The 24180-nt window shown below is 36.9% G+C and overlaps 1 protein-coding gene across 5 annotated transcripts in view; it reads right to left on the minus strand.

Annotated features, from left to right (window-relative positions):
- SATB2 (SATB homeobox 2) overlaps window positions 1-24180 on the minus strand; it is a 192684-nt gene that overhangs the window by 85713 nt on the left and 82791 nt on the right. For all 5 annotated transcript variants that reach the window (XM_059928421.1, XM_059928420.1, XM_059928422.1 and 2 more), the window contains one exon: window positions 15038-15140. In XM_059928421.1, the coding sequence (XP_059784404.1) occupies window positions 15038-15140 (103 nt within the window). The remainder of the gene's footprint in view (window positions 1-15037; window positions 15141-24180) is intronic.

The following is a 24180-nucleotide window of genomic DNA, read 5'->3' on the forward strand; positions in this document are numbered from 1 at the left end:
TCAGAAATACAAATTCAGGATCTCTTAGAGTTCTTATGTACAGCAAATTTCCAATGATTCTTATGTACACTAAAGTTTGAGAATCAATGTCTATATCATTTTTGCTTTTACTTACTGTCTTTTGAGATTATACAAAATACAGCTGCCAGGTGATTTTTATGCATGCTAAAGTTTGAGAATCACTGTTCTATATTGTCTTTGCTTTTATGTTGTTGTTGTCTTTTGAGATTATACCAGACATTTATAACTGTCATATTCCATTTTTTTGTCATTTCCATTCCATTTGTCATATTCAATCTGACTGAACATTCACTATCCTATAAATGTATCTAAACATTTTAAATTTTCTTCTCTATGATATATTTTTAGTTTTGTTGATGATTAGTTTAGTTTTTGTTATACTGAAGAAGCACTGACTGGACCTGATACTAGAAAACTGCATTCAAATCTACATTCTAACTCTTACTAGCTGTGGGGTCTCTTTGAGCAAACTGGAGATTCTCTGGATCTCAGTTTTGCCATAGGGAAAATATTATTATCTTAGAATTGTAAGAGTAAATTTTAGATGATCAGTGTCTATGTGAAAGATCTTTATTAAAGTGCTACTGTAAATTTCAGAAAATATCTATATAATTATGATTAACAGATTAGGCTTGACATTTCAAAATTTCCTGATTAGGACATTCTGACCAATGTCTGCTGTTTCCCAAAGGTCATCTAAAGAATTGCAACCTTTCCTTTGGTTTAAGTAACTATGCCATGTTACATCATGTTACTTTTTAAACAAATCCCTACAATTTAGAAGAATTCGTTGTCAATTTAGAATCACATGCTTCATGGCATATGCAGGAATATGTTGGATTCAGCTTCTCCAAATGAGGCTTAATAGTTCATATCCTGACCTTCAAATTAGGAGACAGCAGAATCGATGGGAAATAAAATGACAATCTCACAACTCTTGAAATTAAATTTACAGGAATGCTACATAAACATGGCTTTAGGTTTCAAAATCTATTATAAATAAAAAATGGAAAGAAAACTTAAGGAATAAAACATGCTTTGAATGTATACATGTTACATTTACATTAACCAAAAGAAAGAAGGAAAGTGTCCTACAGTTTTTTGAATTGAAGCATAGTTGATTTACAATATTGTGTTGGTGTCATGTGTATAGCAAAGGGATTCAGTTATACATATATATGTATATATCTTTTTTTTTTATTCTTTTCCATTATAGCTTATTACAACAGTATTTTAAAAAAGCAAATGTTTAATGGATTGCTTTTATTTTCCAGGGAATGAGTAGGTATCAAAAAGGTCCTAACTAAAAGAAATACACACACACACACACACACACACACACACACTAGTTTTTCTTCTTCAGTTTAGTGTTTCTCTGTTAGATTTCATTATTTTTATTACATCTGTATTTGCTATAGATGCTATGTAAAGTAATCCCAGTAAAATTTCAATACTCCAAATATACTCCAATGACTTTATGCCCCAAAGTATACTTTCTGAAGAGGATTTATGAGCAAAAGGTAAAGCATCTGATATGTAGAGATGTCTGTCAATCAAAGCAAGATAGCATAGGATAGGTGGAAAGAAGAGCAAACTGGGATTCTTAAACCTGAGTTCTAACTAGCTGGGTGATCTTGGGATTACCTGTAAAATGAGAAAGATTACCTGTAAACTGGTGTTAAAGCAACCTTCCAGCATCTTGATAGCATCTTAAAGAGTACTGCCGCTAGGATTTTCAAAACAATTCCCTTTCTCAGAATAATTGCTTCTGTTTTTTGACTCTTCGGCAAAAATTCAAGACTTTCCCAAGATATCTCTCTTTGTGAAACTCCCCAATGCAACAGGAATAACAGGAGATTATAGTGGCGATAGCAGGAGTTGTAGTATTGCTCTTGCAAGTTTATCTATCAATACTGCTTAAAAGACTGATAATTTTTTCCAAAACTATGAACCTAGTGTTTCAGTGCAAACCTTAACACAATTGCCTTTGAGAAATAAGCCCTGGGGTTTTGTCCATAGTTATAATGAGTGGAAAGAAATGAACTGGGTAAAAGGCTTTGCACTGAGAAATTTCTGGAATTTCTGGCCTATGGATTTTTCCTTAAACCATTAAGATGCTTATGCAAATGTAAACAGATTAGCAAGAATGAGTGCTAATGGATTCCTTAATAAGCGAACACTGCAGTATTGCCCAGAACAAATCCTGGAAACCCTGGATAGAAGAATATAAGCCAAATAAAAAAGGATAGTGCATTTCTCTGTGGCTCCTTCAGCCTCAAAAAGTACTCTGGAAGTGATTCTACAAGGTAAGACATAGGCTGGCCATTTGGCACTCTTGGTGGGAAAGTTGCCAATCAAATCGACAATTTTGAATGGGCACCCAAACCTTGAGCATAGGGAAAAGATATTCTTGAGCATATCATTGCCTTGGACTTCCAAACCTCCACCCCAAGTTCCCTGCTCCCGTGACACTAAACCCCAACATTGGACCCCAATTTTAAGGATAATGATCCTGTCTAATACCAGAGAAGTCAGGGAACTTGTTCAGGGACAAATAGCAGTCCAAATGTAGACAAATATTTAGGAAAAATTAAAATGATTAGGACTACTGGCTCTAGCCTCATAAGCATAATAAACAAATCACAAGACCAGTGAAAACTAGTGGTTTTTTTTCTCTTCTTCTGCATAACTCAAAGTGAAGTTCTCGGGGCCTAAATGTTTCACAAGTACTTTTGTTGTATTTCCTTTAGAGAAAAATGTTTTTATTATAAGTGCATTGCAGGTAACATCAAGCCTTCTACCATTTATATAGTAGCTGAGGCACTGAGCTAAACCCTTTACACATCACTGTCATTTAATTCTCACATAACAATTGTATGACATAGATATTATTACGCCCACTTTATTGAAGAGAAGTTGAAGCTCAGAAAAAAACAATGTCACAAACCTATTAAAGCAAGTAGCAGAAATCAAACCAATGTCTTTAGGACCTTTAAAGTCTTTGTTCCATGGCTTATGCTAAACTGCCCAACTTGGGACATGTGGTTGTTATTAATTTTAGGGTTCAAGTCAGGACTCATCAACTTTCCAACAGACAACAAGCCCTGCTTTCTGTTTGTATGTATGTGTGCATGTGCACATGCCGCATGAAAATGCATAGGTGACATGATGAGTGGGCGAGTTATCTGAAGGGTGAGGGCTCAACCTGAAGCCTCCACTCTATGCCCTGTAAACCCTCCTGATGTGACAGACTACAGAAACCGGTCAGTTCTAAACAGTGAGGAAATTACTGATTCTTCCCAACTGAATGAGCTAATCACTAAAATATGATTATTTGCGTTTGCTTGTTTATTGTTTTAATTCATATGATAAGATATTTATTAATCAACTACTATGTACCAGAATGATGACAGCCCCTACAGATGCAGTACTGAATAATGAAAGAACTCCATCTATAGATTTGCTTCAGACAATGTAACTGAGTATAGATGGGCCTGTAACAACTGCCTATGATACAAAATGCATTTCTATTTGATGATAAAACATAGCTCCTTTTAATCCCTATTTTGTTGTTTATTAGCAGCTCATTCTAGTCATCTGTAATACTATTTCACACTCACTATATTTATTTTCATGAATCCTTCCATTCTTTTATTTTTCTTGCAGCCAAAAGGCTTTATCCCCAAATGAGTGTCATCAGCACAGAGTCCCACCTGACATGAAAGACATGAATCACGCAACTGAGAGCTCTTGCAAGTACTCTTTATAAACTCTGTAAATATGAAGTGTTTGTTTGAAACAGGTACCCAACAAAAAATAAAATAGGGTATGCACACTCATATAACATGGTAATAAACTGAGAATCTCAGGCAATCACAATAAATTCATATATGATTGAACTACTATATGAAATTGGTGACATACAACAATTTTGACCTATGAAAATGACATTTACATATGATTCAACCTGATATTTATTTAGACTCCTCTCTCTGAACTAGGCTACACATTAACATTAAAAAGCTCTACTGTCCACCCAAAGTCTTTCACTGAGTTAAAACTCTTTTTAGAATGTAAACATAACACTAATTTTCCTGACAAACCAGAACAGCATCCTGTCTGCCAACAATGAACATGCCCAATCACTGAAAATACTTCTGACTTATTCTCTCCTAGTCAATAACTGTAGGTACAAAGTCAATTTGTTATATAAAAACTGCTTTTCTGTTAACACAAACATAGACAGACATGATCTCCAGAGCTAAAGCCGATATTCCATATATACCAGATATAAATCCCACACTATTGGAAATTAAAAACAAAACTATAACCAGAAGAGTTCACTATATATAATTAAAGAAAATATTAGGAGTCTGAAAGGGCTGAAGGGCAAAAGAAAAAAAATAAGTCTTTTAGGACTATGAAACCTAAAGATTTTTTTTTTCCTCTAAATTTGTTAAAGAGAATCTGTCTCTGGGTTGAGAACTTGCTTGCAAAGTCTCTGCCTAGAGCAAGATATTCAGAGCCAACTTGTTAACTCCTAATAAAACAAGACTTGGAAGGAAAATGCTTCCAGCCCCAAAAGCGAAGTGTACCAGCCGGCATTGTGATAATACCATATGACTGGTTTTCTTAGGTATATTTTCCCCTTATTATCAACTTCCTTTTTCCATCATATTAAGATCCACAAAAATATATATTATCTACCATAAAGCAACTTGAAGCTGAACACTTTGTTTTTTGACAAAAAAAGTTCATAGGACCCATTATGTTCCATGGAAAAAGTAAGCATTGTCCACCTTTACTGTGTCTGAATGCCACTGTCCCTTTTGGTTTCAAACAATGCTTTATAATAGTTTGATAACACTGATCATTTCAAATATTCCTATAGCTTTCTGTATAGGTTAAAGCTACTTAGATCTAATAATATCTTGATTTTTACTCTTTGTTTTAATTTAAAACTATAATTTCAGAGGTGAATTCACACATGATAGGAAAAAAATGACATTTCAGAAACTTAACATTATCATTCAGGAGCATTCTCTGTGGATTAATTCTTTAATTCAACCTAATAAGGAAAAGTGAATCAAAGAAATAATCAATCCATAATTCATTATTTTCCATTGGCCATTCTCTCTGATTTCACAGGACTTAAATGTTTGGGGCCATTATTTTAAGTAAAATACTCAATAAACTAGCTGGAAACACCTCAAAGGGATGTTTTTCTTAGGCTACATAAATGGTCCCTAATTTTTACTTAACAAAGGTGTTACTGTCTCTTTCAGTGGAATTGATTAACAATTGCTAAATCTTTAGCTCAATAACTAATTAACAGAAAAAAAGAATATTTTAACCGATAACTTGCTAAGAACATTTGTAATATGAATTAAACAAGCAAAGGTTTTCTTTTTTTTTTTAATATATATTTTTTTCCAGACCTTCTGAGTTTATTCTGAACATGTATATGTGATTATATCATGTTACAACTTTCATCAGACTTCATGTATTTATGACATCTTTCACTTCTGCCCCAACCTCCAAACCTGACACAAGTCCCCACAGAATATTCCTTTTTACCCACTGACTTCCAAATGCAAGTCCTTATCACTCCTAACATAAGTCTCTTCTAACCTTTGGGAGATGAGGGCTCCACCAGAAAGTAGGCATAGAGGGAACTTACCTCAACATAATAAAGGCCATATATGACAAAACCCACAGCCAACATCGTTCTCAATGGTGAAAAACTGAAACCATTTCCACTAAGATCAGGAACAAGACAAAGGTTTTCTTTCTTCTCTCAAATGAGACGTCCGATAGCAAATAAGATTTAGTAAAAATATAATATGTGCAAAAATAAAACTGTTCTAAGTGCATATGTTCAAATAAATTCATCTATATTACATTCAATTCTATTAATATTTACTAAGCATCTACAATATACAAAGTCCTATGTTCACAGGGCTTGGAGGATGGCACAAAATGGATGAGTCCCCCAGATGTTCTTTCAAGGGATTTTTGGTCTAGTAGGGAGATTATTCAAGAATCAAAATTACTACGGAACATGGAACTTGGAAGGTGACAGCTTGAAAGGCCAAATGTTAGAACTCATAGCCTGGCTTGTACTCTAGATGATTCTAGATTTATGTCCATTCCCTTGAGAGTTCAGAAGTCCAAGGTCAGATAATCTCAAATTCTTGCATAGGGTAAGAATCATATCACCAGTCAGACAAAGAGCAAGTTAAACAACTGTCTACCATAGACAATTGTCATGGTAGTCCTAGCATCTTACATAGCACTTATATTTAAGAGCTTCAAGCACCTTGCAAACATAAGTGCTTTTCAGCTTTTAACTCTGTAAATCATCTGAGGAAACGCAAATAATAATTTTTATTTAGTCGATCAAGAGACCAAGAGAATTCTCTGATTTTAACCTATGGGTTTCCCCAAAATAAGAGGATGTCACCACAATCATACCAGATTTTAAATAAGCTGGATATTTCCTGGTCTACACACAAAACCTCTCATTTCACAACTCTGTAGATTCTTCATCAAGCACCGCCAGATCTTTGTTTTTGAGTTTTTAATTTTGTTTCTCAGCAAGACAAAAGGAAATCTGAAACTATGAGAAATCTAAAGCTCACTATAAGAAAAAGCTAAGAACTAAAGAGACCTGGACCACAACCCTTAACTATGTCATCTCAGTTCAACTCCCTGCTTCTCTCTCATTGTTTCCCAAACATAGTTGGACCAGAACCTGTTTCAGGGCTCGCCACCAAGCCCCCATACCAACCATTCTCTCCTTCACTGCTAGATAATCACAACAGCCCACCCCCACCCCTACCACATGGCATGAGCTGCCTCATTCTCTACCACTCACTCCATCTCCAAAAACTTGTCTCCTTATCCATCTTCCTTCCTTTCCTCCAGGTTCTGAAGCAAAGCTATTTCTCTTTCTTTCAAAGGCAAAGCATCCTCTGTGCCCCATCCCTTCCTAGTTTGTGAACTGTTGCTTACCACCCCTCTTCCCCTTCAGAGCCCTTGGCCTCCTGTGGCTCCATCGTCTTTCTCCTGAGTATTGGGGTGGGGTGGAAGTATGGGTTACACTTAACCCTAATGCTGCAGTTAGCTGCTCTTATATCCTTTCCTCATTCACTCAGTATCTGCTATCCTCATTTCCTTGCCATCTTCCATCTCAGATGCATACAGTTTCTCTTTGTTCTCACACGACAGGGAAATAGCTCCCTTTAGTGTCATTATGGTCCCTTTATTGCCAAAGTTAAGACCCTCCAATCACCTCTTCTCCTTTTCCTCCTCCTGTCACCCTTGATAACATTTCTCCACTGGTAACCCATCTTCCCTTGGCCTCCATGAAATCTCACTTTCTTCCTAACCATGTCTTCTTAACCCCTGGCCCTTTTACCTCTCAAAGTTTCCAACCCCTGTCCTCACTCTCCCCTTCAGAGAATCCTCTTTTGGTATCATTTTAACTATTACATCTAAAAAATTAGCTCCAGAATCTATTCTCTAGTCCTGTCTTTTGGTCAAGTGGCTTCACACCTTGAACAGCCCAGTGGGTATTTCTACCTAGTTCACCAACTCTCACTGAAGCATCAGCAACTTCCTCTCAGTTTATATCATCCCATTTCTGTCAAAACCATCAAGAGTCACTTAAGCTCAAAACCTTGGACTCCACTTTGATTTCCCTTTCTCTTCCTACACACGTATTGCATTGGCCACTTCTCTCTTTCTCATTCCTGCCACCAGAGCCAAAGCTCTACCTCCCTCACCATCTTCACTTCCACATACTACTGCAATAGATTCTATTTTGTCTGCATCCTCCAGGGTGTGCACACCACCCTTTCTCCCTCCCATTTGCCTCCCCTCCTGCCATAAACATATTCATATCCATACATGGTTTTAGATGGCTTCTAGAGGATGTGTTTGGTTTTTTTTTTTAAACCACCATTTTCATTATTGCTTCATTGTTGAAAAACCTTCAGTGATTCTCAGACTATCTCAACTGGGCTTTCAGAGTTCCCTAAGATGTGTTTACTACCTTCCCAACTTTATTTTTCATCACTATAACACGAACACTCCCCATAGCCAGGTCCCAAACATTTCTGCTCTTTCACCAATGTTTGGTGCCACCATCAGTCCCACACCCAGCCATGCTCTTATCTTTTCCTTTTCACCAATCAAAATTCTTGGCCATTCTGGGCATGTTATATTACAGTATCATGATAAATGCACTGCCATTCTAGACGTACTGGACAACCACCCATAATTTCCGAAATATATCATGCTCTTCTGCACCCCTGCGTCTATACTCATGAACTAGCATTTGCCTGAAGTGTTCTTCCTTCTCCTTGTCCTCTCTGCAAAACTCTATTTGTCCTTAAGGTATAACTCATGTGCTACTTCTTCTCGAACTATCCCCTGACACCCAGCAGGTATAATTTATGGACCTTTCTCTGTGTTACCACTATACTAGTTTATACCACTGTTATATATTTGCCAGATATACTTATACGGCCACCTCCCTGCTAGGTTGAGGGCGACACAACTAGAGGTAGGAACCATATCTTAAGTGTTTCTGAATGTCTCTCACTGCTTCTAGCACTGAATATGGGCTGTAGTAGAGATACTCACTAAACATTTTATTAAAATTAATTATCTAATTGTAACTGTAACTTTCTTGCAAGGAAGGACTAGGTAATGATCCCCACTTAAAATCCTGCCAGGTATATATAGTAGATGCTCAAATTTCTTTTTGAATGGTAGTAAAATATGTTATATTGTTAATTATTTCACAGAGAATGTAGGCTTTTTGAAACCAGGAATTGTGTCTTATAATTCTTTCAAATAGTAAGTATAGATGATGGATGGATGGATGGATGGATGAAGAAAGGAAGGGGTTAGAAAAGCAGATCCTTTTTCCCTTTCCATTCTTTTTTAAATGGCTTATAAATATGAGAAGATAGCAAGTTTGTTTCTTTCCATCTACAAACCACACTGTTGACAAATGATTGTTTTTACTTCTTTAAACATTTATGAATAAACACATTCAGGCTAAAGAAGCAGCTACCAGTACAGCTAGAATAAGCTTCTTAAGATCCAAGCAAGAAATGAGTCCACATCTGAGCTTAGGGTCCAAGGCATTCCCCACATACCATTCTTCCACTTGGTGACACTACCAATAAGCTCCTAATTGGAAGGTTAGGAAGGGTAAGGTGATCAATGAAGGCACATCAGTGATTACCAGTGTAAACGCACAAGGTTCTTTCAATTTTTGGAAAACCAGTAAGACGGAAAGTGCTTGTTTGCAGAAGTGATGTTTCCACTTCAATGAATCTAATATATATATAAAATTCAAGGATTTGATGTTGTCATTACTTTAGACAAGGTGCAATATAGGCAGAGGGCAGACAAACTTCCTTGCCAAGCACCTTAATTGAGATCCAAAACTGAAAGCAAATCTCTTTCATGACCCAGAAGAATTAGGTAGACAAAAGTTAAGTTACTGGTAGGAGGGAGATGCAAGAAGGAGGAGATATGGGGATGTATGTATATGTATAGCTGATTCACTTTGTTATAAAGCAGAAACTAACACACCATTGTAAAGCAATTAGAGTCCAATAAAGATGTTAAAAAAAAAAAAAAGTTAAGTTACTTTTACCTCATCAGAGCTAAACAACAGCAGAGGCAGAAGTACCAGCAGTTGATTAAAGGCATTGTCCTGACCACCATGGCTAAGCAAGGGCTGCCTTATGGAACCAGGTCAGGGGACACTGATTTCTCTATTCAACTTGGAGGCACCACTTTGTAAATGACACAATCATTTTTGGGTACAAGAGGTGCTTTAAATGTGGTAACATTATATCATTTCAGCTATAATGATCATAATTACTTATTTCTTTTAATCACAACCCACTTAACCACTTTAGTACAGAGAACTAGTTCAAGGAGTTTAATTTTCATTCAACATCTAATCTTTGTGTTTACTGAAACCCTTCACAGGCTTTGTTTACTGTCTGCTTGCTGGCCTGGACGTTTGATCTTGCAAGACTAGATCAGACAGGGTCAGATAAAATACTGATTACTAGAATAAACCAGGCTTGAGGAAGTAACACTGGTTTTTAAAATCCTCGTTTCTCCCAGCTTTTTAATATTTTGCAAAATAAGCTCAAATAAACAAACAGAATTAAGACAACTAGCAATCAGGGGCTCCTTGAGCAATGACTGAGAAAAGGAAAGTGATGCGGATAATTTTGCTTTCTGGCCACAGTATAGGGTTTGGTTAGGTTCATTCATTCTAGTGGTATTATTTTATGACACAAATAATTTTGAGATAGCCACTAGAATTGTGTGAACTTTCAATGACCCCTTAATTCTTGTGACATATTAAATACTTGAAACCGACCTGACCAAAGACGGCAGTTCATTTTGCTTTTGGTGCCAGATGAAAAACACTTTAAATATAAAATTATTTTCTTTTAAATGATTAATTTTTAATTAGGAAACATTTAAAACATATGAGCGCTTCTTTGTTAAGGTACTTTCTTATTCTTATAAGATCCCTTGCAGAATTAGATTGCCATAATAGTATAATTAATAATAGTACTGCACACAATTGCCACTTCGTTTCATAAAACTGATGGAGCAAGTGTATGTCTAAATAGACTTAATCCAAAAGAAGAGTGAGGTTAAAAATATTGTTTTAATAAAATGCATAGAACCTATGAAAGAAAAATTGATAGGTAAATCCCACATAACCCCCAAAATTCTTGAAAATAATTAATAGCATGAATGTTTCTAGGTCCCAGTGGATTATCCTTGGGTCCAACACTAAGACTCCTACACATTAAACAACCGTTAATATTGGTCTTTTTGTTTTGTTTTGTTTTTCCACAAAATGTATGTATTTTTCTGAATCCTGGGAGCTTATGAGAGCTACATTGTAAAATCTAGGCCAGAAGCAATTACAGTATGAGATGAACAGCAATTAAAAAAATGCCATCTGAACCAACCAACTACCACATTCAACCACTTCATTTTCTTCAGTATCAAAAACTCCTGGGAAGCAGGTTCATGGTTCTGAACTTTAAAACCAGAGTACACAAACTGTCTCCCCATCTATCCTGAATTAACACTAACGTTAACTCAAATATGTCTGTGTCAACTATGATTGCCTTTGAAATTAAAAGAAAAAGGTAAACAGAATGTGCTTTGCTGTGATCACTGGGGAAAATAACGTTAACATGCTAAGCCAAACCAACTTAAGACTTTTTAAAGAATAAGTGTAAATAGTTTAGCTATAATAACAACAAATTCAAAAAATGCACATTAAAATGTTTACTTCAAAATTTAGACAATTCCATTTGTATATAGTCTTTACATCTGTTTTTAATGATATCAAATTATTGATTATTCATTTTTCTCATATTTATTTAAGCATTAACTATAGAATTTGCAATCTGATCTTTTTTTCCTAAAACCTTTCAGTAGACTTTTATTTTTGCCAGGTTTTAGTCATGTTTACTTTGATCTTTCAGAGTATATAATTATTTTACTGTTTATTTCTATGAGAAGAGAAAAAAAATTTGACCTAGGAGATCTATATGTGGCAATTTGTAACAGAATCACATAGCTTATGTTTGGGAAATCATGGTTTTGATTAAGAAGCAACCATTTAGTTCCCACTGTTTTATTAAAACAGACATTAGCAGATAATAGGAAACATATTTAACAATGTAGCCTGCATTTAGTTTGAGACATCAGTAAGCTAGCTTGAGATTTTCTTCTATACTGAATATCAGCAATGATACATGTATACTGGTAACTATGGAATGGAAACAAGGTGGGGGAGGGGAGACAAGGAAAGACAGAGAACTCTGACTTCTGCGCTCTCAGGAAGAGCCCTAAGGTAGAATTCTGGTTTTGCTACTTTATTTCCAGATTTGAAATTCATTGCTTTTTTTTTTTTTTTTTTTTGAAAATGGATGGACACAAATAGAAATTTTACAAACAAAATCATTGCTTTCTCATGAGAAATGGATTCTACTAGATAGGAACTCCCACAGTGACATCTATTCACAGCATAAAGCTTCTAAGGACTGAAATGTTCCTGTATAGGTCCAACACTTCCTTTTCTCTGAAGGTGGAAAGTTAATAAAATGCACTTCTCTGGGGTGTTTATTTTCTCTACACCATTATACCTGTCATGAATTCTTTGTTTTTCCTCCCACTCCCTTGGTTGATGAATCAACACCACTTGAACTGTTTTACGGCAGCTTGTGTTTACTTCACACATACCTTAACCTTCCCTTTTCTCCTCCTACTGACACACACACATGCACACACACACTTTTTAACAGCAACGACTAGCTCCATCTCTTTGAATAGCATGTGTACACAGCGGCTGGCCGCCTCTTCAGGTATGGATCCTTGACCTCCTGATTGAAATCAAGGTCTCAGTCTGCTTTTATGGCACTTAAAGATTTAACTGTGCATTTACTATCTTGAAGAAAAAAATAGAGCTTGAAGAATAACTTGCTAAGAAAGAAAGGAGAAAAGTAGAAGACATAAGTGTTAATGTGTGTGTGAACAGATATATACACACACAAACCACACACACACACAGATTCTGTAGTGGCGATTCTGAAAACACTAGAGTGAAGAGTTTCCAGTCTTTCTGAATCTGGAATTATACTCCAGACTATTAAAAGAGAACGCTCTCTTCCTTTCTCTTATAATAGAAAGTAAATTGGATCTAACAAATGACCTTGAAGCTGCGTGATTCTTTTGATTTTTAGCCAAAGAGGATATTGTTCAAGCACTTTAACAATCTGATTTTAAAGGAAAAACTTGGAGACAACACTTACAGAAAAGAAACACTTCCGAACTACACAATCATGTCTTATAATGAGAAGGAGTTATTCATCTTATCCTGTACAAGAGTTAATATTAATAACATTGTAAAGCAAGTACCCAAGCCAGAAACTAGAGGGTCCTAAGAATTTTAGAATATATTGAAAAGGAATGGATCTTAATTCAATTTTTAGTGAACTTAATTTCTCCTGGGTAGTTCAACGACTTGACTTTCCTTATAAATTGTATATTTAGCATAAAATGCTCTCATTCCTTTGTAATCAGAAATGTGCCACCAATGCAAATAAAGCTCATTTTCTCCAAAGGTAACCTTGTAAACAAACTCCCAAGTACTCAACAGCCAAGAGGCATTACTTCCATACTGTCTCCCTAGAGGAAAACTACAGGTAGTAAAAACAAATAAATTAATCCTTTACTTTTACCTGCCCACCATAAATTGTCATTTAACCCTCTCGACAGGGGCAGTAAACCATCAGCAAGTCTCTGAATACCTATAATAAAGCACGATGAATGATGTCATAATCATGCAAAATATGAACTAGAAGGACCCTCAAACATCAACCTGTTCTGTTACCAAAATATCCCCCAATCCCCTCAGGGGTTGGTAGCATTTGAATTGAATAGCATTTGAAGTGGGGTGAGAACAACAGAATTTTTCCAGCATTGACAAATTTGCAAAGGCAAAATATCACATATATTTAAAGGGCTGGATGGCCTAAATAGCATGCCATTTATTATATGTGAATGGTATATTCAGGATCAGATATAATTCTATATATAATATATTGCTGCTAGTAGAATTACTACTATTAATTATTGTTACAATATCATAGCTATTGTTTATTAAGAGATTACTTTGTGCCAGTATTAACGTATTTAGTCCTCACAGCTAGCCAGTGACTTACTTACTTTTATTACTTCCAATTTTCAGATAAGGAGATTGAGTCTTGGTGAAGTTAAATAATTTGTTCAAGCTCACACAGCTAATAAACAGAACACAAAGATTTGAATACAAGTCCTCCTGACTGCAGAGTCCCTTTGCTTTAACCACTGTTCTGGAATTGTCTCCAAATAAACACAACATCAAAACTCCATTTCTGACCAAAGATTTCCTGATACCACACAGTCATTTCAATTTGCTAATTGGTACTTAAACTATAAGTGCTGATTTAACCTAGAATGACTGCTTTTTTCATTAATAAATTAATGAAAATGATTTATTGATTGAGCTTTTTAAATAGACATGCCTATCTGAAATATACAACTTCAAAATATTTTTAAAGATCTCAGCCTTCACAAGCATCTCTTGTGAAAACTACACACTTCATATATTATGCTAAGAATTTTACTTTAGTTCTAACACCATCTTAGTTTTAAGGGAGCTAATCTGGATCTCTTGATGGAAATATTAATAATCTTATCTTGCACCCCAATGTTCATAGCAGCACTATTTACAACAGCCAAGGCATGGAAGCAACTTAAGTGTCCATCAACGGAGGAATAGATAAAGATGTGGTATATACATACAACAGAATATTACTCAGCCACAGAAAAACAATGAAATATTGCCATTTGCAGCAACAATGGATGGACCTAGAGATCATCATACTGACTGAAGTCAAACAGAGAAAGACAAATATTATATGATATCACTTATATGTGGAATCTTGAAAAAATAATGCAAATGAACTTATTTACAAAACAGAAACAGAATCACAGACATAGAAAACAAACTTGTGGTTGCCAAAGGAGAAGGGGGCAGATAAATTAGGAGTATGGAATTAACAGATAAACACCACTATATATAAAATAGATAAATAACAAGGCTTTCCTGTATAGCACAGGGAACTATATTCAATATCTTATAATAACCTAAAATGGAAAAGAATCTGAAAAAAATACACATATATATATACATGTATAACTGAATCACTTTGCTGTATACCTGAAACTAATACAATATTGTAAACCAACTATACTTACAATTAAAAAAAAGAATCCTACCTTTATAAAAAAGTATATAAAATTTTATTAACAATTGTATCTAAATTAGCATAAATTCCCAAGAATCAACAACTCCTTGACCTAAGAAACTGAAAATAGGCTTCAAAAATAAAAGTCAGTTTACCTTTAATCTTCTTGTACTTCTTATACCATCTCCCAAACTCCTGGCACTTGGTTGCTGACACGTTGGCATAATATGTGCTATTTACAATGGATGAGATCATACTCTGTAAAGAAAAAAAAAACAGTTATTTTTCCATAAATATGAGTATTCCTTTTCAGGGACAAGAAAAGGCACATTATATAGTCCATACCAATCTCCTCTGTCTTTTAAATTGGAAGCAGTCACCCTCCTGCAAACTAAACTATTAAATATGATTAACGAAACTTATTATCCCTTTAACTTGTACGATGACAGTGCATTCTCCATAAAACCAACCCTGGAGCAATGTCAAAGATGGAGGGCGCAGGACACACAGATTGAATGCAAAGGGAAAGAACAGTTGTGATTTAGGAACCCGAGCAAAAGGTGAGATCAGATGCTCCTGCATCTGTAATCCAAATAATGCCTCTCAGATGTTTCTGTTCCGCTTCCAACTGCACCAAGCTTACACAGCCAAGAATCTGAGAACATCCGTGCTACACACTACAGAACAACATTTAGGGAAATAAGTTAAATTAATATGATTTATAGAAACGTGTGATTAGCACTTGTGTGAAAATTCACCAAATGAAAAAATTAACAGTGTTATTTTAGAGCAGGGGAAACTAAACATAACACTTGTTCTGTATTTCAAGCAAAAATGCATCAAAGCTAAAACTTTGAGTGTTTAAGTACCTGATTCCTTCTTGTTCTTCATACTCCTCTCTCTCCTCAGCTCAACCCTTTAGCTGATTTGTTTGAAATTGCAGTTAACAGGAAAGAGAAAGGGAGCATAACCTAACTTACCACTGAAAAATTAAAAATTATAACTGCACACCTTGAATTCAATTTCATACAGAGATATGTTTTCAGTCAATATGGCATGTTTGGACCAACATTCGTGGCAGACGTTAACTTATACCTGAATGACTGTGATAGTACATGTGTATGTTTTATACATAGATTTTATTTCTGCAAATTCTGTCTAAAAACAAATGGACATAAACGAGTCAAGAGATCCAAATGACCTACGTAAGGCTTTATATCCTGCCTTGAAATCTCATCTTTCTTAAAAAAGTTTTCCCCAGATATGGAACAGTTGAGGGAAATCTTGGAACTTCTAATGTCATTTCGACAAAGTAGTCAAGATAAAAAGGATAACAATAAATCAAGGCATTGACAAGTTATTTAGGTTCAAATGCCAGTAGACAGTCCTGCATAGACTCCCATTTAAGACAGTTTCCTCTTTGAGCCCACAGACCCCCTCTTTTTTAATCACTATGCAGTACTGATGGGGGAGGGAGGTTCTAATTCAATTCACAGAAACCTCTGGTTCTTTCTATATAGCAGATGGCTATCCTCCCTGCAGTTGCTGATCTCTAAATGACAATTCTGTTCCCTAAGGGGAGATAGTAAAGGGAACTCTTTTAATCTGAGGATCTGGACACAGCCCTGGAACACAAAGAGCCAGTATCACCTGAGTGTATCACAGAACTTGGAGCCTTGCCTGCTGCCTTAGAGGATCAATGGAATCCTAATCTTCCTGAGGCAGGGTTCTGCTTTGTATGTTACTAAAACAAAGGAGTAAAGAAGTCTCTTGGCTAGCTGGGCTAGTTCCTTCCCTCTCTGGGCTGAGCTTTTCTCTCTGTCCCAGTTCGTGAGATCCTTGAGAACAGTGACTCTGTCTGTTTCTTTTTTTTTCTCTCCCTTGTGTCTAACACGGTTCTGATGTGGGATATCTGAGTCACTGAAATATAACAGATGAAAAGGGACAAAGATGAAATTTAAAAATGCCAAACTGAAATGTCAAAATAATGAAAAATTTAACATGAAAGCAGCCTAATAACAGATGCACCAGCTACTCTGGTGTATGTGAATAACTGCAAATGTAGTTGTCATCTTTCTATGTTGTTTGTATGAATGTTACCCTCTGGAAAGGCATAAGATATATAGCCATGGCAGAAGCCAGAGCTAAACCTTCTATCACAAAGTGATCTAGAAAGCAGATTAAAATGGAAAGTGTTTTAAGTACTGCCTGCAGCTGCCCCTCAACTCTTCCTGGCCCATAAGACTAGGACACAAATCCATATTACTCTGGTCTCAGATAATCCACATTTCCCCCACTCCCTGGACGTCCTACTTTGTCTTTGCTCCAGATGCATCTTCATTAACACTCTTGTGTTAGTGGCCAGTGTCAATCTATGCGGCAAGAAAATGAATACCTGGGCTTCTGCTGGTTTCATCACCAGATGGTCTTACACTAGAGTCGGTTCACACTCATTTAAAAAGGAGTTGGCAGATGTGGTATATATACACAGAGGAATACTACTCAGCCGTAAAAAAAGAATGAAATCCTGCCATTTGCAACAACATGGATGGACCTTGAAGGCATTATGCTAAGTGAAATAAATCAGAGAAACACAAATGCTGTATGATTTCACTCGTGGTATCCTAAAAAAAATAAAAATAAAATAAAAACAAACTAATAGATACAGAGATCAGATTAGTGGTTACCAGAGGGGAGGAGGGTTTTGGGGTGGGTGAAATTGGTGAAGGGGCTCAACTGTATGGTGATGGATGGCAACTGTACTTGTGGTGGTGATCACTTTGTAGTACACACAGATGTCAAACAGTAAATGCTGTACATCTGAAACTTATATAATAAAATAATAACAATAATAATAATTAAAAGGTAATAGGAAAAAAAAGGAGTTGGCTACCCAGAGACTCAGTCAGGTTTGTTCTCTTCCCCATGTTATTATAAGCGAGTTTCTAACTCTGCTGACCACAGAACAAAAAATAAATAGGTTTAAGCTATGAACTGAGCAAAGGAACTGGGTAGCAAATAAAGACAGTTTCCTATAACACGAGAAACTTTAGTCACCAGAAATGTCTCTTCAAATGTGTGGCACCTTTTATTCATATTAACTCCCTGCAGGTCTTTACAGTTAGTTGACCCTTAAAGTAGCTCTACTGATACAAATTTTTATAATTCAACCTGAGAGCTTTAAAAACAGAAGAGGTACATCTTGGGGATATTTAAGATGAAAGGTCATGTTATGTCTTACCATTACAGTTTCAATTATGAACATTTTCTAACCCTAAATTAGACTGCTATATTCTCAAAGCCTGAGTCTGAACCACTAGGCCTCGCTAGAATACTCTGGACGCACACTACGAGGTCATCTTAATGTTATGTCAATTTACTTTTAAAACATCAAAGCTTAATTCATTATAAACAAAATTGAAAGGGGCTAACACAGACCCAGCACATGCTGACTTTTACTCTACAAGGAATAGTGTTCTCCAGAGGTCCTGGGGCATAGAGCATCTGTATTTACCACATTGCATCCATTCTACAGCCACGTTTTAAAAATACAGTCATCCCTCCATATCTATGGGTTCCTCATCCAGGGATTCAAACAACTGTGGATTGAAAATATTTGGGAAAAAAAAAATTCCAGAAAGTTCCAAAAAGCAAAACTTGAATTTTCTACACACACCCCAGCAACTATTAACATAGCATTTAATCTAGAGATGACTTAAAGTATATGGGAGGATGTGCGTAGGTTATATGCAAGTACTATGTCATTTTATACAAGGGACTTGAGAATCTGAGGATTTTGGTATCCGCGTGGAGGTCCTGAAACCAATCTCCTGGGATACCAAGGGATGACTGTACTTTTTTTTTTTGGCTGTGTGTTGGGTCTTCGTTTCTGCGCGAGGGCTTTCTCTAGTTGCGGCAAGCGGGGGCCACTCTTCATCGGTGCGTGGGCCTCTCACTATCGCGGCCTCTCTTGTTGCAGAGCACAGGCTCCAGACGTGCAGGCTCAGTAGTTGTGGCTCACGGGCCTAGTTGCTCCGTGGCATGTGGGATCTTCCCGGACCAGGGCTCGAACCCGTGTCCCCTGCATTGGCAGGCAGATTCTCAACCACTGCGCCACCAGGGAAGCCCTGACTGTACTTTAATGTCACTGAAATTGGGATGCATCTTACAATCAGTAGCATCTTAGACCTGATGAGATACAGTTGCTGCAAAATGGGATGAGTAATAATTAAAATCTCTCCCACCTACCACCCTGCCAAAAAATATCTAATTTCCATTCACTGCTTTTAAAAATATGTATATAATTTTGTAGTCTACATTGCTCTTTTATGTTTTCCAATCATTCAAGAGCAACCATACAATTGGACTTTTAGAATACCTCCACCTTTTTGATAAATGAACACGATATGAATCACTTTTTCAATCCAGAATACAACCACCTCCTCAGTATCCATGTTAATATAAAGCAATACTGATACAAATAACCCAGAAGATATGTGTGCTGTTATTTTTAACACTTAAACAAAGGGACTATGTTTTATTAAATATCAATATTTATATTATAATTAAATAGGCTAATATTAAATGACTAATAATATTAAAATGACTTTGCATTTAGGAAGCATGCTTCACTTCTCATGGTGGTGGGATGTGAGAAAGAAAGGAGGAGGACATGTGCAATGGGCAATCGAGGCAGCCCCTCTCATCCTTAGTCACAGCCATAAATAGCACACAGACAGTGATTGTAGACAAAGCTATTTTATGAAAAATATTACGTATTAAAATAAATAGGAAGGTTTAATATGTCTTCCTAACTACAGAAAAATTTTTGAAAGTTTCAGGCTTCTTTGTAATCAATCATGGAATTTTAAATATGAAGAATGTAGATGGGGGATAAAAATCTAAGTTTCCTCATTTGCAGTCACTCTGACACATCTGCCACTTATATTTAAAAGTTATTTTTTAATAAAATAAGGTTTTGAGGAATCAAGATATATCAGAATTAGTTACTGCAAAGCTTATTAGCTAATTTGAATTTGCTCTAAGCCAACTGCAGGAGAATATTATAGTATTGTTATTAATACTTATTACAGCTAAGTAGAAATATAGCTAAGAAAAATAAATTTTCTTTTAGCTTCCTGAGACAAATTTTAAACTCACTTGTTTGTTTTTGACTAGCCCAGAGAAGAGACGTCACCTGTGATTATAAGTGTGCTTGCATTTTTCAAACCAAGGGCTCAGAAACTCAGAATGAAGAAGCATCTTGCCCAAAGTCAAATAGCAGCAGGAAGCACCACAAAGAGACACTACCACCAGGCCACACTGTTTCATGGGAAATGTTCATCACCATCTGCATCTGCTAGCACAAGCTCAAAGTGGATTCTGCAACCAATGCTTTAGACAAAGCAAGAAACAAGGTGACAAAAAATAAAACAAAAAGTTTCAGCCCCTTATATGAGTTAAGAAGTGTAGAATCAGAGAAAGCTAAGGAACCTAAAGGCAATTTAAAACTTAATAGAAAAAGCAAAACAATAAGCACAGGTTAAGATGATTTGTACAATATACTTGGAAAGACAGAGATTTGAGCATCCCCCTTTCCTCCCCCCAAAAAAGAATGAAAAAATAATTGGGTATCTCTCACCACTTTCCCTTTGGCTTAGTGAGATTTGTTTGAACAGCAAAATTATACTAAGAGTAGCTAAACTGCAGATGCATAATAGACTCACTGTAAAAAACAACATTTTAAAACCAAAGTGAATGGTTACATGTTCCATAGGTGAGAATGCCCTGTCTGAGCAAGAAGTAGGGGGAGAAGCTGGCATCTCACGGCCTCCCTTCCCACCTGAACACAGAGGACAGAGCATGATGCAGGCAATGAATGATATATGCATCCTTCGCTTGTTTTCAGCCTTGTCATTCTGCTTGGTAATATGTTAAATAACATATTAAACATGAGATCATAATGATACTCCAATTAAGGTTATAGGAAAGGGAAAAAAGTAATTTGGAGGAATTACTTTATCATGAAAAATTAATGTTACTTGGCCACTTTCTACTATCCCTTTCCATCCCCATTTCTGAGTTATACTCTCAGAATGGAAAGCTTTTGCCATTCTAGCTGAAAGAAACACTTCCTCTGGGCTGATTCGAGCGAGAGCTCCTCCCCTAGGGGACTGCCGAATGGTTTGCTTGTCTGACAGGGGCACCCTCGTCTGTGAAAGGGGAATACTGATACCTGCCTCAGAGGCTGTAAGGATTCAGAGTTGATCTGCATAGAAGGCTTAGCGCAGAAGAGGTGGAGCCAGCGGACGCCAGCTCTCTCCTCTTCCTGCAATCATTTCAGATGGTCATCTCAATCACCCACTGGGAATTATTTAGAAGTTGTCACCTGTGAGCCCTCTTCAACAAGAGTTCATGAGGTTGGGCCGTGATCTAAAACAACCTTGCACGAAAATAACTGAAATGGACAGTTGGCACCTCGTTAACACGGGACAGGATGCATCCCCACTACACCCGTGAATTTAAGATTAAATGAAATGAACAGTTGGCAACTGGTTAAGACAATACTGGTCCAGGCAGTTGATCAGCCACTTGTCTGTAGATGAGGGCATGATCAATTTGTTCTTTTCTATTGACCCAATTGGCTGCTTGATTTCACTGCCTCATTATTTTGGCATATTGTACATTTAAGTTGTTCCTTTAATGATCCCCAAATGGGCAAGACTTGCCTAGGATGGCAGAAATCATTATCCTACAATCTATGTCTTTAAAAGACTATATAACCACTACATCACCATTATACTGGAAATCTAGTAACCTTTTCACAGTTCAAAAACTCCCATCAGTCCTCTTGCTCCTCAAATATTTGGCAATAAAACCTCAACTAGGGGCATGGGACAGAGCTGCTTTAAAAACGTATCTGTATGCTAAGTGAAATGAGCCAGCACAAAAGGACAAATATTCTATGATTCTACTTCTTTGAGACATCTAGAATAAGCAAATTCATAGAGACACAAAACAGAATAGAGGTTACCAGGGGCTGTTGGGGGAGAGAAGAATGGGTAATTATTGCTTAATGATTACAGACCTTTTGTCTGGGGCGATGAAAAATTTTGGAAATAGATCGGGGGAGGAGGGGGCGGGTGGGTGATGGTCGTACAACATGTAAATGTAATTAATACCACTGAATTGTAAACTTAAAAACTGTAAACTTAAAACTTGTTAAAATGATAAATTTCATGTTATGTATTTTTACCACAAAAAACTTTTTAAAGCATGTCTAGTGTCGCAGAGATAAAATTAGGAGGGGAGGCAGGGGGACACCGGAAGGTGCGCCTACATTTGCAAATTGTCTCCATTGGATCGTCCTAATAACCTATGAGGTGATCAAGGCAGGCACTGTTAGCTCTTCTTAGTTTAATGGATTGAAACCCTGAGGACCTGGGGTTTTGTCTTTTAACTCTTCCTTCAGTAAAAAAATTAGTGAGCCATAGAAAGATGTGTTCATAATGTTTTCAAATTGGAACAGTTAGAGACCATTTTAATAAGGGAGACCTGGGTCTAAAGTATAGGAAATTAGGATGCTTGGGACAGACTATGGGCTGATGGAAGAGGCTGGAAGTGGTGACTCAGGGGGACATCAGAGGAAAAGGAAGAGGCTGTCAGCATTTAAACACATTTTGAAAGGTGAAATCAAAAATAAATACACAGACACACAAATACAACCTATACTTTCCAAGCACCTGGCCAGACAGAGTACAGCTAAATCATGACTTCCCTCCCTTTAAATATATATGCCTCAGCCTACAATTGTTGCCCTTTTATGGACTTTTCCACTCTTTCCTTCTGCCTTCAAGGCTGCTCTTTTGAAATGTAGACCACTGGGATGTTCAAGAAAATATATACTAGCCACGGACTCATTCTTTTATGCAATTGCCAAACTTAAGTGAGGAAACACCTAATATGGTTTGGCTTGGGGGTAGTAAGGGAGAATTATGTTAAAAGCAGGCATCTTCTCCTCATGAACTGAGAATATTTTAGATAGCCCAATAATCTACCGTTCTGCTTTAAAGTAAGTAGCATTTGGTGCTCCACTCTCTTCGTCCTACACTGAAAGCTTCATCTCTCTCTCATCCTCACCTCTGTACCCCCAGCCCATTGTAAAGTACCTGACTCTTAACTGGGACTCCATTAAAGCTGGTAAAATACATTTTTTAATTACCGTTTCACTGTCTCAGAACAAAAATTCATTCTTTTTCACACTGCACAGATTGAACAAAAAATGTATGCACCTATTCTATGACAGCCACCAACAAAATGAGTGAGCTTATCTCCACACCAAAATGCAATCCAGCTATGCAATTTAAGTGAATAATCCGGAACGTTTCAGGGTAACAGTCATAGGATTAATTCAGGCGCCCACATTACATGCCCATGCTGGCTGAGAAGGACTACCCCAGTGAGATTTTCCATAATCACACAGCATACCAGAAGCCTAAATCAAAGCTCCTCCATATCTAAGCAATAGAACTGAGCCCCCGGTTGATTGAAAATGTACTGGGCATCAACCACCAAAGTACTGTATTCACTGTTTCTCGTTCAAAACATTTTAGAGTTGCCAAGAACACTGTAAATAATCAAACTTTACATTTTATAAAACTTTCTAAAACATTTTAATATTGAATGTATTAAATACACTAGAGCAGTGGCTTTCAAGCAAGAGTGATTTTCCTCCCATCAAAGGACACTTGGCAATGTCTGGAGACGTTTCGGTTGTCACAGAGCGGGGGGTTTGGGTAGGGGGGATGTTACCGGCGTCTAGTGGATAGAGATCAGGGATGCTGCTGAAGACCCCACAATACACAGGACCACAGGACATTCCCCCACCACTGAGAATATCCAGCCCCGAAGTTCAACTGGGCCAAAGTTTAGAACTCCTGCATTAGAGTAACCACAACATGCAAGACATACATTGTGCTGAATGCTGAGAACACGGAGATAAGAGATGGCTTCCCCTATTGTGGGCAGTCCAGTAAGTGATGAGAACTGGCAGATAACACTGACAACAGGCTGTGATAAGTGCTGTGACAGGGGTGTGTCCAAAAGGCTACTAAAAGCAGAAGCAGCAACTACTTTAATCAGAAGGTCAGGGTTCTTCACCAGCAGTGACTTTCCAGCTGGAATTTGAAAGATTTCCTCAAGCAGAAGAGAGTAGCGCATGCTAGCCAAGAGAAATCGCATAGCAAGAGCAAGGTAGTGTCACGCTGAAGGACTCTGAGGTCACCATCATTGTGTGCAG

The sequence above is a fragment of the Balaenoptera ricei genome, chromosome 7 (assembly GCF_028023285.1).
Source record: "Balaenoptera ricei isolate mBalRic1 chromosome 7, mBalRic1.hap2, whole genome shotgun sequence".
NCBI classification, from domain to species: Eukaryota; Metazoa; Chordata; class Mammalia; order Artiodactyla; family Balaenopteridae; genus Balaenoptera; species Balaenoptera ricei.